The sequence below is a fragment of the Myiozetetes cayanensis genome, unplaced genomic scaffold (genome assembly GCF_022539395.1).
Source record: "Myiozetetes cayanensis isolate MyiCay16 unplaced genomic scaffold, myiCay2020 scf27, whole genome shotgun sequence".
NCBI lineage: Eukaryota > Metazoa > Chordata > Aves > Passeriformes > Tyrannidae > Myiozetetes > Myiozetetes cayanensis.
The window spans coordinates 6,183,256-6,199,882 of NW_026087488.1; the positions used below are offsets into that span (position 1 = coordinate 6,183,256).

The 16,627-nt window shown below is 53.7% G+C and overlaps 2 protein-coding genes across 7 annotated transcripts in view; both read left to right on the forward strand.

The window, feature by feature from the left end:
- The first annotated feature begins 573 nt into the window (after window positions 1–573).
- On the forward strand, window positions 574–7,128 carry RHBDD2 (rhomboid domain containing 2). Its single transcript, XM_050321626.1, is given in 5 exon segments — window positions 574–763; window positions 1,919–2,320; window positions 2,668–2,818; window positions 4,967–5,099; window positions 5,101–7,128. Coding segments are annotated over 5 exon segments (1,176 nt in total). The 3' UTR covers window positions 5,401–7,128.
- Window positions 7,129–10,180: 3,052 nt separating this feature from the next.
- Window positions 10,181–16,627, forward strand: part of LOC126643350 (NADPH--cytochrome P450 reductase) — a 28,794-nt gene continuing 22,347 nt past the window's right edge. The window contains exons 1-2 of one of the 6 annotated variants that reach the window (XM_050321619.1): window positions 10,181–10,201; window positions 12,922–13,054. The gene's annotated coding sequence lies outside the window, so the exon portion shown is untranslated. The other 5 variants (XM_050321620.1, XM_050321621.1, XM_050321624.1 and 2 more) reach the window with 5 other exon arrangements.

The window sequence follows — 16,627 nt, forward strand, 5'->3', positions numbered from 1 at the left end:
GAGCCGGGTGGGGGTCTGGCTCTGCTGCCAGGCAACCAGTGAGAGAATGAGAGGACTTAGGCTTAAGCTGTGCCAGGAAAGGTTCAGGATGGAAAACAGAAGGAATTTCTACACAGAAAGGGTGATTAGACATTGGAATGGGCTGTCCAGGGAGGTGGTGGAGCCACCGTCCATGGAGGTGTGTAAGGAAAGACTGGACCTGGCACTCAGTGCTCTGGTCTGGTTGACAAGGTGGTGTTCGGTCACAGGTTGGACTCGATGAACTCACAGGTCTTTTCTATCCTCACTGACCCTGTGATTCTGTGATTCCCAGCAGGCTGGCCCCGCGGAGTGGGGAAGCGGGGGCCGCACTGGCCTGGCTGGGCCTCTTGCACCTGAGAGCGGCTGCTCATGGGGAGACCCGGCTCGGACAGGCTCCCAGCGAGACCTCCCATCTCCCCACGGGGTTATTTTCCCCTTCCGAACAAGGAAAAAAACCCCAATAATTAAATAAAAATTCAAAAGGAGGCGAGGGGGGAGAGCCCCTCCCCCGCGCGTCTCCATGGCAACGGGCCCGCAGCACCCCGCGTTGCCATGGTAACCCCCGGGTCTTCCGGCGGCGGCCGGAAGCGGCGTGCGCGCGGGGTGGTAATGGCGGCGCCCAGGGCTCCGCCGGCCGCCGCCGCCCTCACGGTGCTGCTCTCGGTCGCGGCCTCCGCGCCCGGGATGCTGCGGGGTGTCCCCGCCGCCGCGCTGCGCCCCGCCGCCCTGCGCGACGGGGAAGGTGAGCGGGGGGCCGCCCGCGGGGGCAGCCGCTGCCTTCTTGGTCCCCTATCCCACCCCACCCCCTTCCTCCGTGGGTCACCCATTTCAGACCGTCCCCAAATTCCCACAGAGCCTTCGTGTCGCTCCCGTTACGCGCCTTCTCCAAACCTCGGCGGAGCCTCTGTGTCCCCGCTCTCCGCGCTTTCCGTAAATCCCGGACGGAGCCTTTGTGTCCTCGCACTCCCGGCCTCCCCCAGATCCCCACTGGAGCTCTGTGTGTTCCCTGTCCCGTCCCTCCCCTCAGCCCCCATTTCTGGGCACTTCCTCAAGTCCCTCCCTGGGCCCGCTGCCACCCCTGTGTCCCACCTCTCCGTGCTCCTTTTCCTCCCAGTTTCCATGCTCTTCCCTGACCTGGGCACCCATCTCAGCCCCCTCACATCAGGCTGCTCCCTTTACCCCCACCTCTGACACTAAGGACAGTGTGAGTTTCCAGGGATTTGCTTTCCTCAGTCCTTGTGGCATTTCCAGAATGATTTTTATCCCACCTCTAATTCCCATGTCCCAGCTCACCCCTGTGCAGTGATTTCCTTTAGCAGTGTGAGGTTCTGAGCTGATGGGTGAAATCCACCACCTCCTCACGTTTCTCCACGAGTTGTTTTGTTTTTCACTGCTGTTTTTCTGGCTGTGGGACTGAGGTTGGTGGAAGGCAGGTGAAGAACTCTTTGCCTCCATCCTCTCTGAATGCCCAGGAGAACAGCTGTCCAAAGGGCTTGGGAGCATTTCTGAGGCGTGAGGTTTGGTGAGGAAAGTCAGCCTTCCAGCAGGTTAAGGAGTGGGGTTTTTGCCAAAATCATTGTTATAATAACATCTATTTTTATGTCTCTTGCCTTCTCTTTTAATGAGACTGAAATTTACTACAGATGCTGCTGCTTTTTTCCAGGCAGCTTCCCAGGAAGCAGCAAAGAGTCAGCCCATCTGTTTGTGACACCCAAGATAGCACTTGTTTTACTCTATCTGGTTATTTATGGCTGGTTTTAAAGGCCTTGAGTTCCTTCTTTTCTACACCAGCCTAGAAAGGAAAAGCCGTTAATTAATCCCGTGGGCTCTCTCTCCCTCTGCTCAAGCCTGTGATTGTGGTTTAAAGCAATTAAAAGCTGTGTGTGTCCGTGCTCAGTTCACAGGTTGGTCACCTACATCTTTGTCTATGAGGATCTGGTCTCCCTGACCTGCGGTGCCGTCGCCATCTGGTACTTTGCCGGCAGCTTTGAGAGGAACGTGGGCACAGTGAAGCACTGCCTCCTCACCATCGCCTTCTCCGTGCTCTCTGCCCTCCTCTACCTCCTCCTGGAGCCCCTTGTCTCCCGGCTGTGGGAGGTGGGAGATGCCAAAGGGTTCCTGCCGGTGGCTTTTGCCATGCTGGGTGTGTCCACCACCCGCTCGCGGATGAAGAGGACTCTGCTTTTCGGGTGCCGGGTTCCAGTGGCGCTGGTGCCCTGGTTTGTGCTCTGCGTGGCGTGGTTTATCCCCCACTCCTCTCTCCTGGGTAACCTGTGTGGGCTTCTGGTGGGGGAAGCCTGTATCCTTTCCAGGTGGGAAGCAGGATCATTGGTTCGGGATGGGAAGGAGGTGCTGCGGTTCTTTTGGTTTTCATGGTGTTTCCTGGGCTCTTGCTCTGCATTAAACCCTCCCTGGCTTTGCTCATCCTGTGTTGGTTTTCCACCTCATTCTTCCACTTCCCCAGGGACTTTTGTGCATGCGGAGAATGTGGAGTGAGGAGGGCGATGGTCTGTGAACATGGTGCTGGGTGGAACTGAGAGAATTCTCCAGGGAAAGTGGTCTGTGGGCAGAGGAGGATTGTGTGTGGCTGTGTTAGGAGTGACTGTGTTTTGTCTGCAGACCTCCTTAACGTGCTCCTGGCTTCAGATGGTCTTGGCTACTGTTTCTGCCTGGATTTTCCAGAGTCAGTGGGCTCTAAGCTGGACCGGGTGTTCCCTTTCACTCTGCTGAAGAGGATCCCAGGGCTGAAATACATCCCAGGGTCCTTAGCAGAGAGAAGAGCCTCTGAAAGCACCAAGTAAGTACAGGGGTTCCTGTGGGAGATCTTATAGGGGAATTCTGAAGCGTGAGTAGAGGCCCTAAATCACCTTTAAAATCTGGATTGCGTTTGTTGAGTTCATGTTGTGGGTGTTGGGGGAGGCAGAGTCACCCTTTGATGTTACACCGGTGACATTACTGGGACTAATAAATTACCACTCATTAACTCAACCAGGTCTTTAGTGAAAGCTGAGTGGAGGTGAAAGGCCTCTCCTTTGCTGCAAGGGCAGTGTGTGCACACATGCAAAGGTATTGCAGCTCTGGCTGCCATGAAAGTTAAGTTGTGTAACTCTGCCCTGGAATTAGGGTTTAAGGCGTTTATTCCTGGCTGTGTGGCTCCCTGGGGTGTGATCCTTATCTTTATTTGCCCCACCTCTGCTCCCAGGAATGCTGTGAAGTGAGTCGTGTCCAAACCTATGTAGGAGCAGAGCATTATAAATCAAGGATGTCATTTACAAAGTGGCCTTTTGGTCTTTTTTAGCCTTTCAGCAGGTTTTCAGTGCCAAGACAATGTTGCTTTACTGAAAAAAAAACACCTTGGGGCCCATGGCTGACATTCAGGAGTGTCTTTATGTATTATCACAAGCCGTGAGAACTCACTTGTATTCTAAAAAGCTTGAAAATGTAGGTCAAATGTTTACCTGTTCTAAGGTGCCATTTCATCTTCACAGAGGAAGGATAGTTTTCTGTTAAGGGTTAAATTCTCTGTTTTGTTTAAGCCCTCAGCTCACTGTAAAGCTTTATTTGAAGTGGAAGCATTTCCAGGTGTTTGCATTGCCCTCACCCATGGGGAAGCCATAAAACCAACCCTTGCCTGCAGCAGGAGTGTCCCCCAGGTCCACGAGGGCACTCAAACATGGGAGTGCTTGCAGGGAGGGCGGGCAGATCCAGCAGCATTTGTGTTTTTAGTCTCTCCTTCCTGTGCAAGTGCAGCTTTTGGGAGGAGGGACTGTCTCCATGCTGAGCCTGTGCCAGCATCAGTCCAATCCTGCTGTGCACAGCACCCTAGGGTCTAAACCTGCTTCCTTTGGTGAGGTGACAGAGACTGTTGTGACACAAAGGTACTTACGTGAATATCTGACTATCCAGCAGGGCGTGGGAAGGTGTTTCTAGGATGCTTCCACTGCTGCAGCTAAATTTGCATGTCTGTGTCTTAGATACAACTTCTGTATGTGCTTCTGCAGCTTCATGTTGATTATTCTGATTTTTAATAGTTTGGGATTCGTTTTCTTCTTAAATTTTCATAAGATTCAGGCATCAACTTGCCACCAGGCAGGACACGTTTCTAGGAGGTCCAGGCTTTGGCATCATGCTTGTTTGTGTCCACAATTAAAATTAAAAAAAAGCCCAACCAAACAAAAAACCAACCCAAGATCAAATTAATAATTTAAACCCAAAAATCTAGGCCTGAAAACCCCAGCCTGAGCCAGTCTCTTGTTCTTGCTGGGAGTCTGGCAGTCATGGCTTCATGAATATTGCCTTGATTCTCAGCGCTCATCTGCATGTTGTGCGTGGGCTGAGCAGCACTCCTGAAGTCCCAGAGGCTTCAGCTTCTAGGCAGATTGCCTCTCTCCTGTTTTGGCTGGATGAGTCATCCCTTCTGCTGGCAAAGACTTTCTAGCCCTTGCCTCTGAATAATTAATTTAATTTCTAACTCTCCCCTCCTTTTCTTTTTTTGCTTTATACTCTGGGCTCTTATTTGCACCGAGGGCCTTTATGTTTTCTTGATAAACACTTGGCAGCTGTGACTTCTCCTGATGAATGCCTTGGCAGATGTGTCCCTCACAGGCCAGGGAGGATGTGCCCAGGAATCTCAAAGCACGTTGAAGTTTGGCTTTTGTGTGTTCCTTGCACAAAGAGTCCGGGGCCAAGAACCACGCTCGTTCAGTGGGTGTGGAATTGGTGTGGGTTGGCAGTGGGAACATCTGTCCTGAGAGGCCAGTAAACCTATTTTTTACTCAAGTGCTGCTTATAATAAGAGCTTCTGTTGTAGTGAATCCCTCTGATGGATTGCAGTGACCTCTCTGAGCGCTGGTCAGGAGGAAATCAACCCCCAGGGCACTTCCAGCGCTAATTAGGCAATGCCAGTTCTGAGCACTGTGTAACCTTCTGTTTTCTTCCTGCCCAGGATTAACCCTGCACCAGGCACTTACCCCACCCAAAACTACTACTGCCCTTCGCCTCCAGCTCTTCCTGCTTCCCAGATGCAGCATCCCAACGCTCAGAGCCAGGGCTTTCATCACAGCTGCGCTCCGGGACATGGCCGTGTGCCGGCACACGAGGGATCATCAGCAGGGCCATGCTGCAGGACACAGCCTCAGTTCTTCCCGCTGCCAGGCCAGAGGTGCCTTGGGAGAGTGTTGTGGGCAGGCCCACGTGGGAGCCTCCCCAGGACAGTGCTGCCAGCTGGGCGCGTTCTCTCCCCCTCAGCGCGTGTGCCCGACTGATCCACAGCCACCTGTGGGCGTGGGCCCCCTGGCTGGTGCTCAGCAAGCACCAGGGTATCCAGCACCCACAGTGCCTGCTGCTGCAGCTGAATTTACCAGAGTCCAGGTGTACTGATCCTCCAGGGAGCATCAGAACTCACGCAGGGGCAGGACCACTGTGTGATGCTCACACAGCAGCGCGTTGCTGGCATCTTTGCTGTGTCTGGGTTGACTGTTGGAATGCATTGGTAGCTCCAGTGTAAGCCATTCCCCTGCTCCCTGGCACAGGCTACTTGAATTACATTTCCTTTATGATTTTTTTTTTTACTTTTTGATATTGCTGGAGGTGGGGACTGTATCAGCAGCTGGCTTTTTCCACACTGCCACTGGAGTTCCAGTGCACCAGCTCCCTGAGTCAAGGTGCGAATCTCACTGTCAAACCACTGGAGTTTAACTAGGCTGCAGCAAAAAGCACCTGTCACATTTACACTCCTGTCTTTTTTACAGGTGTGATGTAGCTAGGACCCAAAACAGGTGGGAATCAGGCAAGCCTTATTTTATAACTTAATATTTGAGTGGAGAAGGACAGATGTGTGTGTTCTACTGGTGACTTCCCCATTAAAAGAGTGCCATGAAGAGAGCTTGTTAAACCAAGCTAGGGCAAGAGGATAGAACACAGAACACCCTTTTCTGCCACCACAAAACACAGCTGTAAAATGCTCAAGGTCCTTCTTAGCTGCAGTCTGTGCCTGCATCAACACGGTGCCTTCATTTTCTGATAGCACTGCACCAGCTCAGCCTGTGTCACCAGCACTTGTCAATAAGGCCACCTCAGATGCATGGGAAGTACTGGGAGACTCTTCAGTAACGAATTTTGGCCATTTGTGGAGCAAATGTTTATAAATCCAAGGAATGTAGCAGTGCTGTTGGGGGTGTTCACACTGCTCAGCTTTAGAAGTCTCACCTACCAATATTAGCACGATCTCTCTCTGTTTTCTTTGGAGCTGGTGGGCAGGTGTGTGGGAGAGGGGAGTTTTCAGCAAATGATTTGGAGCAGGATGCACTGTTTGGTGCCTGTGGCTGTAATGAAGAAGTTTGGTCGAGTTGCAGGGATTTGAGAGTTATTCCCAGCTGTGTAGCTGCTGGACTGTGCCGTGCCCAGGAGGAATCTGCTGTCTCTGTGTCTGTAAATCAGCCAGGATCTCAACTATTGCCCTTGACTCTGCTCAGAGTTTTGTTGTGTTCCAAACAAACAAAAAAAAAGTGCTGCATGAAGCACAAAGTGCTGTTACTGCTCCTGGAGATGTTCCTGCAGTGCCTCACCCGTCCCCCAGAAACACAACAGCCTCGGGGTTCCTCTGTGCTCCCAGGAAGCCTGACCAGAGGCAGCTCTGACAGCTGCATGTTCCAAAACAAGTCCATGCCCCTTTGATTTTTTCCATCATCAGTGTCTAAGGAAGCCCCTTGTTGCTGTACAGCCACTTCTCCAGCAGGCTGGAGTTGAGGGCCAGCTCCCTCTGGTCCCTGATTGTTTCACTCCTCCACGGGGTCACAAATGGAATTGGCTTCATGGTCCCGTTTTTCCTGCTGACAGCAGTTGCATTGTTAAGTGTTTAGTGTGGAGCAAGAGCGGGATAAGGAGCTTGTTTGGAATTTAAAAGCATGTTTTTAGTACCAGGAAAGAAATGCTAGAGATAACATTGAAATGTTGATACTCCACTCTCTGCTAGTGCCTTGATTTTTCCTCCTTGTGAAATCCTTGCCTGTAAGCCTAGGAATTTTATCACGGATTTTTCCAGGAGGGTGATGAGCATTGATAGCAATCATGAGTGTTGGGAACTGGAAATAGAATCTGAAAGACAAATTGCTACGGTCTCTGGGTTTGCTTTCAAACGGGGAGGTGGAGCGCGCCCCTCCGGGTGGTGGGCTGGGTGGGGTGGGGTCTGTGGGGCGGGATCTGTGGGATGGGCTGCGGGTGGCTGACGGTGCCAGCTCCGTGTCAGGCTGGTGGCTTTGGACGCGCACTGGGGACAAGTGGAACTGCACCCTGGAAAACGCTGGAAGCCGGTTATTTTTCCTTTCCAACTCGTTATCGGTAGATCTGGCGAGAGATTCGCTCTCCCTGCAGAGCTGTCAAAGGGATGGCGCGTTTCCAGGGAGTAGTTTCCTGGTTTTATAGTGGCGGAGGAAGTCCCGGCCTGTAGGAGTCACCGCAGTGTCGCTGCCGGCCCCGGGAACAGCCCCGGCAACAGCCCCGATCCCGGGGAACAGACAGCAAACCTCCTTCCAGGGTTTGAGCTTGGCCCCGGCAGTGGGGGGGACATTCCTGCCTGGGGACATTCCTTTCCATGCTGGGACAAGACAACTGCCACAGCGTTCCAGGTGAGCAGGACCTGCCAGATAGGGACAAAACTACAATTTGTTTGTTGGTTTTTTTTTTCCTTCTGCTCCCAGGTCTTTTAGGAGCTTCTGGGTGACCTTGGCAGATCACTTGGTCTCTCTGATCTCTACATCTTCCACCGTGTCCCCAGGGCTGTTCCAAGTCCAGCTGCACCCACTTGTCCAGTGCAATGTGTTGTACCTCCAGTGCCCTTCAGGTGGATGTTTGTGAGGATTTGTTTTCTAGTGAGGTCTGTTCCCTGCTTTCCTGAGGGCAGCTGTTTCACAGTGAAACGCTGTTGTATAAATGAGCCAAGGACCTTCTCCTTCTCCAGCAGTGGAGTCCAAGCAAGTCCCAGTTCCCCAGGGCTCGTGGCAAACTCCTTGCCGAGGGAAGGGAAGTTGCTGGGAGGGAGGGAAGGTGTCGGGATGAGACATTTTCAAATGTGTCTAAGGCTTGAAAGAGGAATTAAATTTGGCAGAGAGGGAGGTAGAAGTCATCAGCTCATTGGACTTTGGCATTTACCTCACTAAGGTCCTGGCAATGTTACTCACTGCACATTGCAGTACCAGCTCGTTTCCTTGGTGGGGAGACAGAGAATGGAAGTTCCTAAAGCAGGAAGGAAAAAAAAAAAAAAAAAAAAAAAAGTCAATAACCTCCCAGTTCAGCTCGGGATGGCTGCCCCTGGGAACGTGCTGTCCCTGGAGCTTTGTTATTCTGTGCCTCTGGTGCATTCCCAGTAAAGGCCACTGCATTCAATGCCAGGATTGCGTCTGCCCTGGAATTGTGGTGTGCAGAGAGTCCAGAACACCCCTTGGGTTGACCTCCTGTCCTCAGAGCGTCAGTGCAGTGACAAAACTCTGGGGACAAGTGCTGGGAGCTGAGCCAGCTGCTCCCTGTTCTCGGGACAGTTGTCCTGATGCAGGAAGGATTCTCTGGAAGAGCCCAGCTCTGTCCTCTCTGCTCTTCTGCACCCACTGTGGTGCAAGAGAAAAGGAGTGGGGAGTACATGACGAAAGCAGAACTGACTTGGACCTGCATTGCTGCCCCCTTTGAGAGCAAGGGGGGTGCTGCAGAGTGGGGAGACCTGTCAGGAGACTGATGCTGGAAGGAAAATGGATCTGTGTTCCTTTGCTTTTCTGACCAGAGCCACTCCGAGGCAATTCCATGGGGTTGATCCCAAAACTGATGCGGGTGGCAGTGGTGCCCAGGTGACCTTACACCCCTCTACCCTCTGCTTGGATGCCATCATGAAAGGGGGTGTTCCTGCAGCCCTGGGCACTGCTACCTCAGAGACTGTGCTTTTTGGGTCCGTGCCCCCTCCTCACACCCCTCCTGGCCCCCCGGGTGCCTGCCAGCCCCAGCTTGGACTTTGCACCTTCCCTGAGGGTTTTATTGACTCTGTAAGGAGTGTTAACACAGTGACAGCACCAGGATGGTGACTCTGGATGTGCTGAGGGAGGGGACACAGCCCCGTGTGATCCCACACAGCCTGGGGCTGCTCAGTGGGGTCAGGGCAGGCTGTGTGCCTGGCTTTGGACGGGCTGGACTTAGCAGAACTGTGAGCCAGCTTCCCAAAAAAAGGAGAGCAGTGGTCCCTCCGTGCCTGTGGGACCCGGGGTCTGGGTTGCAAAATGTCCCTCTGGGACTGCTGGGGATGTTTTCTGAGCTGCTTGTGCAATTCCCCGGTGGTGGCAGTGTGAGTGCTGAGAGGAAGGCCACCCTAAACATCCGAAACATGTGCTCTGTGGTTAAATCAGGAGCATGTGCTTGTGCTGGCTGTAAGCTGGCTGGGCGGGGAGCCTCTCGGGTCCCAGGGAAGGGGGCCGTGACCAGGTTCCAGCCTTTATCCAGGGGTCCCCTGACCCCCTTCGGACTCTGTGCCAGGGCAGGGGCCTTTGGGGACTCTGGGGGGGCCCCACAGCAGCACCATGAGCACACAGGCACCCCACGTGGCCACAGACAGGGCTCTCGGGTCTGGGGATCCTGGCTCTGGCACAGCCTGTGTCCAAAAACTGACCCCAGCACCCTGACCCCAGCCCATGACACCACCGTGACCCCAAACACGGCTTCGCCATGACCCCACCCCTGACCTTAAACCCACCTTGACCGCAAGCCAGACCTGATCTCTGGCGCCACTTCTGGCCCTCACCTTCACCTTCACCCCCCAAATACAATGTTGGCTCCGATGCTGTCTCCCCACCTTACCCCAACCATGATCCCAAATGTCCCCAATCCCCCCTTTTCCTCCCGCCCCGCCCCAGCGCTCCTGTCCCTTTAAGACCCCGCCGTCCTGGGGCCGTACCAACGCTCCTCCGCAGAGGGGGATCTGATTTGGTAGGCGCGCTCACAGCCTATTGGCGGGCGGCAGGGGCGGAGCGTGTTCCCCCCCCGCGCGTGTGGCCGAGTGGTGCGGCCCGCGGTACGTGCCGGTCGCGCCGGGGCTGCGGGAGCCGCCGGGCACAGAGCGGGCCGGGCCGGCGGTGGGTGCGGGGCTCCGGGGGACAGCAGGGACCGGCGGTGGGTGCGGGGCTCCGGGGGACGGCGGGCACCGGCGGTAGGTGCGGGGCTCCGGGGGACGGCGGGGACCGGCGGTGGGTGCGGGGCTCCGGGGGACGGCGGGCACCGGCGGTGGGTGCGGGGCTCCGGGGGACGGCGGGCACCGGCGGTGGGTGCGGGGCTCCGGGGGACGGCGGGGACCGGCGGTGGGTGCGGAGCTCCGGGGACGGCGGGCACCGGCGGTGGGTGCGGGGCTCCGGGGACACCGGGCACCGGCGGTGGGTGCGGGGCTCTGGGGAACAGTGGGCACCGGCGGTGGGTGCGGGGCTCCGGGGGACGGCGGGCACCGGCGGTGGGTGCGGGGCTCCGGGGGACACCAGGCACCGGCGGTGGGTGCGGGGCTCTGGGGAACAGTGGGCACCGGCGGTGGGTGCGGGGCTCTGGGGAACAGTGGGCACCGGCGGTGGGTGCGGGGCTCCGGGGACGGCGGGCACCGGCGGTGGGTGCGGGGCTCCGGGGGACGGCGGGCACCGGCGGTGGGTGCGGGGCTCCGGGGGGACACCAGGGCGGTACCGGGGACCGGAGGGTACCGGGATCATGGGGATGAGGAGGAATGGGCTCGGGGGTCCGCTGTGCCTGGAGAGGGGCTTGGCTTCGCCACTGGGGTCTTCTCTGGTGGGGAGGAGCGGGTGGGCATCCGCTGATGGGTGGGATGGGATGGGAGTTGGATGCCCCTCTTGTACTGGGGGGACTGGTGTGACGGGCTCCCTGTGACTGGGAGGAGTGGGATGATGAGGACCCGCGCATGGCGAGGCTGTTGTGAGCGGTCCCGCTGTGATTTGGGGGGAGGTCGATGTGAATGGAGCCTCTTTATTTGGGGGGACTGGGGTGAGCCTCTGGCCATCCTGTTATCTGGAGTCCGGTGTGACTGGATCCCTGTCTTTACTGGGATGTCTAGAGCTCCCTCTCGTTCAGGGTGTTGAGGGGGAACTGGGATGACCAGACTTCTCTGTTATTTGGGGCGTCTGATGTGACTGGTCCCCTGTTATTTGGCAGGGATGAGTAGAGACCCTTTTTTTGGGGGGGGTCTGGTCTGACTGGATCCCCTGTTTGAAGGGGACTGGGATGACCAGAGGCCCCTGTTATTTGGGGGGTCTGGTGAGACTGAGCACCCTGTTACTGGGTGTACTGGTGTGACCTGGGTTCCCTATACGGGGGGGCTGGCATGAGCGGCCCCCCTGTAATTTGGGGTACCCCTGTCATACCTGGCTCCCTGGGGCCTGTGAGGCAGGGGGCTGACCTGTGGTGGGGCTGAGGTAGGGTGGGCAGCCGGGGAGGGGGTGATGCCTGCCCTGTATCACTTCCACAGCACTGAAGGGTTGCTCAGACTTACCCCATCTCAGGCCGTGGCTGGTTAAAAGCCTTTAATGAGCTTAATTTTCTGGCACTTCCCTGCAGAACGTTACTCCCAGCATTTAACTGACAGCTTTGCTGCAGGCTGGGCTGCTTTGCTGTTGTTCCACCTATTTAACTTTATAAGCTGCTGGGGTGTGGGAAAACTCTTTGCCCCTGTCTTTTCCTGATGAAATCGCTTGGGAGAGTGAAGTTACTGACTTAGGAAATGTGCCTGTCAAAGGAAATTATGGAAAATCCCCTATTTGGGAATATTAAGGCTGGAGGGGGTGAAGACACCTGGATGATGGTGTTGGGAGTTAGTCATCAGCGTGGGGTTGGTTCTTAGGAAGTTGTCTTACTTGCAGGAGTAAGGACTGCTGGTGGAGTGTGCTCCGTTCTGCCAGTCTTTAGTCCTTGAGTTACCTTTCAGAGTGTAAAAGAAATAGGAATGCTTACTGGAATGTGCATGGAGAAGAGGGATCACTGAGGCTTTCTGATGTGAGTCCGGAAAAAGTAAAAAGTGGGTTTGTGCCTCTACAACTCTTTTTTAAAAAGCAGAAACGTACATCCAGTTGAGAAGCTGGAAAAGCACAAGGAAGGGTCAGGTCTCTGTTTCTGAATTCTGGAAGTGACTCAGTGATAGCGTTGGTGAGGACATCCCCAGCTCTACACTCTGTGTGGGCTGTTGAGAGGAGCTGCAGGGTTTCATGTGTTTTGTTAGGCAGCAGAGCTGTGCTAACTGGGGTGCAGGGATGCACACATCCCTTTTGCCTGGGGCTTTCTTCCAGTATTTCTCTGATTTTTCTGAGAAATCCCGATGAGCTGTTGCACACATGCAAAGCACCTCGGTGATTAACGTGCTGCAGGTGAGGAAATCGGTGTTTTGTCTGGGAAGGGCTGGTGAGCCAGACCCTTCCTGGAGAACCCAGCATTGTCCCAGCACAGGTTTTTCTTCAGATGCATCATGTGCTGGTTGACTGCACTGAACCAGGGTGTGCACGGCATGGAGTGTGCCTGAGTGCTGCATGTGGATGTGATGGTGCATGAGAACTGTATTTGCAAAACAGGTTTCTGTAAAGCAGGGAGGATACAGGTGCTGCAGGAAGAAACACCAACTGACACAACTGAGTGCTTTCTTTTAATCTTCAGGTGTGAAAGCCTTGGTGAGTGAGGTGAAGAGTGGGCAGAATGGAGGGTAGTGTCGTACTTAACCCTCCGTTAATTAGTCCTGCTCTGTTTGTGACAGAGAAAAATCTCTTGCTTGTCATCACTGGGCAGGTGCCTCTTGTTCAGTCAACAATCTCTGGGGTGGTGCCTTGTGGGCAGCCAGGGTTGAGCAAGTAAGTACCTTCTGCAACTTTTATTTTGTTTCTTCCAGAGCAGCTGGAGGAGCTCGACTGGTCCATACAACCAGCACTTGTCTTGTGTCGGGGGAGGCTTTCCCTGCTGCTCTCCACCCTTCGTGTTGGAGCTCACAGGCCCCATCAGCGCTTGCTTGCCGACACATAAGTGCAAGGTAACCCCTCTCTTTTGACTGTCACAGGTTGTGGAATGTCTGTGGGTGCAGTTGGGTTTGGGGAGGGTGGCTGGCACTGGGTGCTGGGAGCGATGGTTTTTTTATCCAGTTCACCCTCAGCGAAAGCAACACGTGGAACTGTGTCTGACTGACTTTGCTCTCTCCTTTGCTGTGTTTGCTCAGTTCTGACAGACTAGGGAAAAGGCTTCCCTGCTCAGGTCTTCACTCCTGCCATCTCCTCCCCGTCCCTTTCCTCTGGTATAAGAGAAAACCGCCCACAGTTTATCTGCAGCCACTGAACTTTGTTTTGTTTCCTGACGTGGACTCTCCCGCCTCTAAAATCACAATTCGTAGAACTTGCATAAGTTTCTTTCCCAATGTGATCATTTGATCCCAGCGATGAGATTGCTTTGTCCATGGTATTGTGCAGAGTGAGTCACCAGCCCTGCAGTGACAGGTGCACCTTTGCCAAGATTCCTTTTTTATAGGCTTTGAAATTTCATAGATCAGAACGAGTAATTACAGCCTGCTCAGAATCTCTTGCTGCTTATCCCCAAGTAAACGTTCAAGCTGATTGTGTGCTGCTGATCACTCACGTAATCCAGAAAGACCAGAGGCCATCTCTGGTGGCTTCTGTAGGGTGACAAGTCCAAAGAGTGGCTGAGCTTGACCTGTGGCGGCAGATTATTGTAATATTTTTGCTTAGTTATCACGTCTGTAGAGTTACTGACTAATTTGCCTTCCTTTCTTGCTGTGTGGAGGAGTAGATGGCGAGGTTTGGAGTTAAAGATGGGGTGGGGTTTTTCTCCTTGGGGACATCTGGCTCTGGCAGTGCCTGGGAAGTGTGCAGGGAAGGTTTAGCAACCGGCTCAGGTTGTTGGTAGGTCCGGCTTGGCGTTGCTGGCGAGTGCATGGGGTCTTGCTGCGTGGTGGCTTTTGAAACACGTCAATTGACTGGCTTTCACCCCTTTCATGGGTCATTGCTGCATCTCTGGGCTCCAGCTAACTCCAGGCTTTGGAGGAGCAAGCTGATAAAATGCCTGCAAAGGATTGTGCAAGCCCTGGTTGTGTAACAGGGCTCTGTGCATAATTTCGGGAGGTAAGAGGAGCAGCTTGTGTTACAAAAGGAAAGAAAAATCCTGTGTCAAGTGCCTTCTGTTTGTGTTGATTGTGCTGGAGAGCTGTGGTTTTTGCAGCTTAGGATCAGCCTTTCAGCCTGTGACCTCTCTTATTCCCTGTGTCCCTTTTTGGCATGAGGACATCCATTTTGGGTATGGAATTGGTGTTCTGGTGTCTGTGATTGTGGTGGATTGCAAGGGCTGGGCTGGCCTGTATTTCACAAATGTTCAAAAAAGTGAAATCCAGATTAGACTGCTGTACCCATGACAGATATGGAGGGTCATAGGGTCACTCCACACCCTTTGACAGGGCAGGTGGAGCAGGAGGACAGCTCTGCTCCAGAGTTACCATGGGATGTAAGGATCATGCAGAGACACTTCCATCCCATGCAGCAACATAAGAGACAGGCTTGTAATGTGTGAACAGCTCTCACATCCTCAAAGGAAAGCTGCCTTATCAATACAGTGTGTCCCAGCTCCACACAAACAGAGCTTGATTTTCTTTAAATAAATAAATCCCCCAAACATACTGTTCTGATCAAAGGTCTTCACAGTCCCTAAACCTTTGCAAGATCTTCGGCAGGACCCGAACTGTGCAAAATCCACGCCTGAATGGGTTGTTCCTGAGGTTTTGCAGCCTAGCCTGGCAAGGGGGTGGTTTAAAACTCCTCCAGACTTGTCCCAGCTCCTGCATATTGGTGGTGGTGGTGGTGAGACCCCTGTTCCTCTTTCAAACAGTGGCTGAGGTGTGGTGCTCTGGATTTGTCCCTCCCTGGGAGGGGAAACTGGGGAACAGCATTGGTTCACAGGGGGGTCAGTTTACCTGCCATTCTCAGGTTTTGTTTACCCTGTAACCCTGAACTCTTGTTTTCCTGGGCTGGCTCACGTTAATCTGTGTGAAGGAAGGTGTTCAGGTGCCTAAGCTGGTGAGGTGCCCCGTGCCCTGGCTGAAAGGTCGAGAGACACAAGGAAGTGTGCAAATTCAGTAATTCTGGGTTGCTTTCTTTTAAGGCAGCTTGGCAAGTTGGAATTAATTTTTGTGTGGAATAATGCCTCTAAATCCTTTGGTTCCAGTGTACTGGTCTTACTGAGCCCCACCTCAGTACACCCACAGTGTAGAATTGCTCTTTACATCAGGAAAGCTGTTCCTCTTGTTCTCTTCCTTGCTTCTGCAGCTGCTCTGCTGTCCTTGAATAGGACCCATGGGCCAGAAAACATGGAATTATGTCAGTGAAAGCTCAAATATGCAGTATTTCAAGATCCAGACTGACTGATGTGCATTCCACATCTGTTTTGTGCCGAAAATAGAAGTTTGGCCAATGTCTGAGCCGGTGTGTCAGGGTCTGGGTAGAAGAGACCTTGCACAGTGAGAGTAACTTTTGCTTCACAAGAAAACCTCCGTTTAGATTGGGAATTCTGAGCTGGTGGTAGTGCACAGAGGTGCTTTCCTGGTTTTGTGTGAGGCTCTGCTTTCCACCCTTCCTTACTGAGCTGCTGCTGGTTAATGGGAAGTTGTGGGATGTGCTGGAATTGTTTTTGGTTTTGGGTTTTTTTTTTAAATATGTGGGAAGAAAGTGATAGGAAAGCACTAGGTGTAGGGAACCTTCATACCTAGAGAAAGCCAAACCCTGGCTCATGTGCATCATCCAGCCCTGCTCCACAGTAAACCTGTGGTCCAGCAGAGGCTCTTGGGGCAAGGAAGCTGTGAGGTTTCCCACTGTACCTTCCCTCCCCAGGAGCCCAGGAATCCACCTGTGTGGTGATCCCACCCAAAACAGGAAGCCTGTGCAGAGCAGACCAAGCACAACCATGTATCTGGCCAGATACATCCTTGTATTGATGGGAAATGTGATCTCCACGTGGCAGAGCTCTGGAGAAAAGGCCGATCCAAGGGCTGGTGAGGCCAATGTTAAGTAACCTGGATCTGGGCGCCTGCTTCTGTGGGCTGCTTTTGTTTTGGAAAGGACCACTTTCCTTGCCAGGTCTTTTTTTACTGAAAAGGAAGGGAGAAAGAACTAATTTGAGACTGGCACAGGCTGATGTAAACAGAATTTCTTAGTCTAATTGGTTGCATTTGCACTCAAAGAGGAGAGAGAGAAGATCTGGTCTTGCCCCAAGGGTCTCCTGGCCTAATACCACACACGAACATGCAGAAAGTTTTCGCTGCCAGTGGGTTTCAGAGGAGACCAGGCACAGGAATCTGGGCAGAAATGCCACCTGCACCACAGCCCTGCTCCTTCTGCTGCTGCCACCTCTCCCCTTCCTCCTGGCCTTGTGTCCGTGGGGCTTCTCTTCCTGACAGAGGTCAGTGACCTGCCTGTCTTGTGTTGTTAGTGGGTGAAAGAAGAAACCTTTGCTGGTCACAAGACTGCATTCCTGTTTGTGAGTCTCTTCCTTTTCTTCCACTGCAGCTTCCTTTTGGTGCTGCCTTCTGTGCCAGCTCTCCACAAGCTTT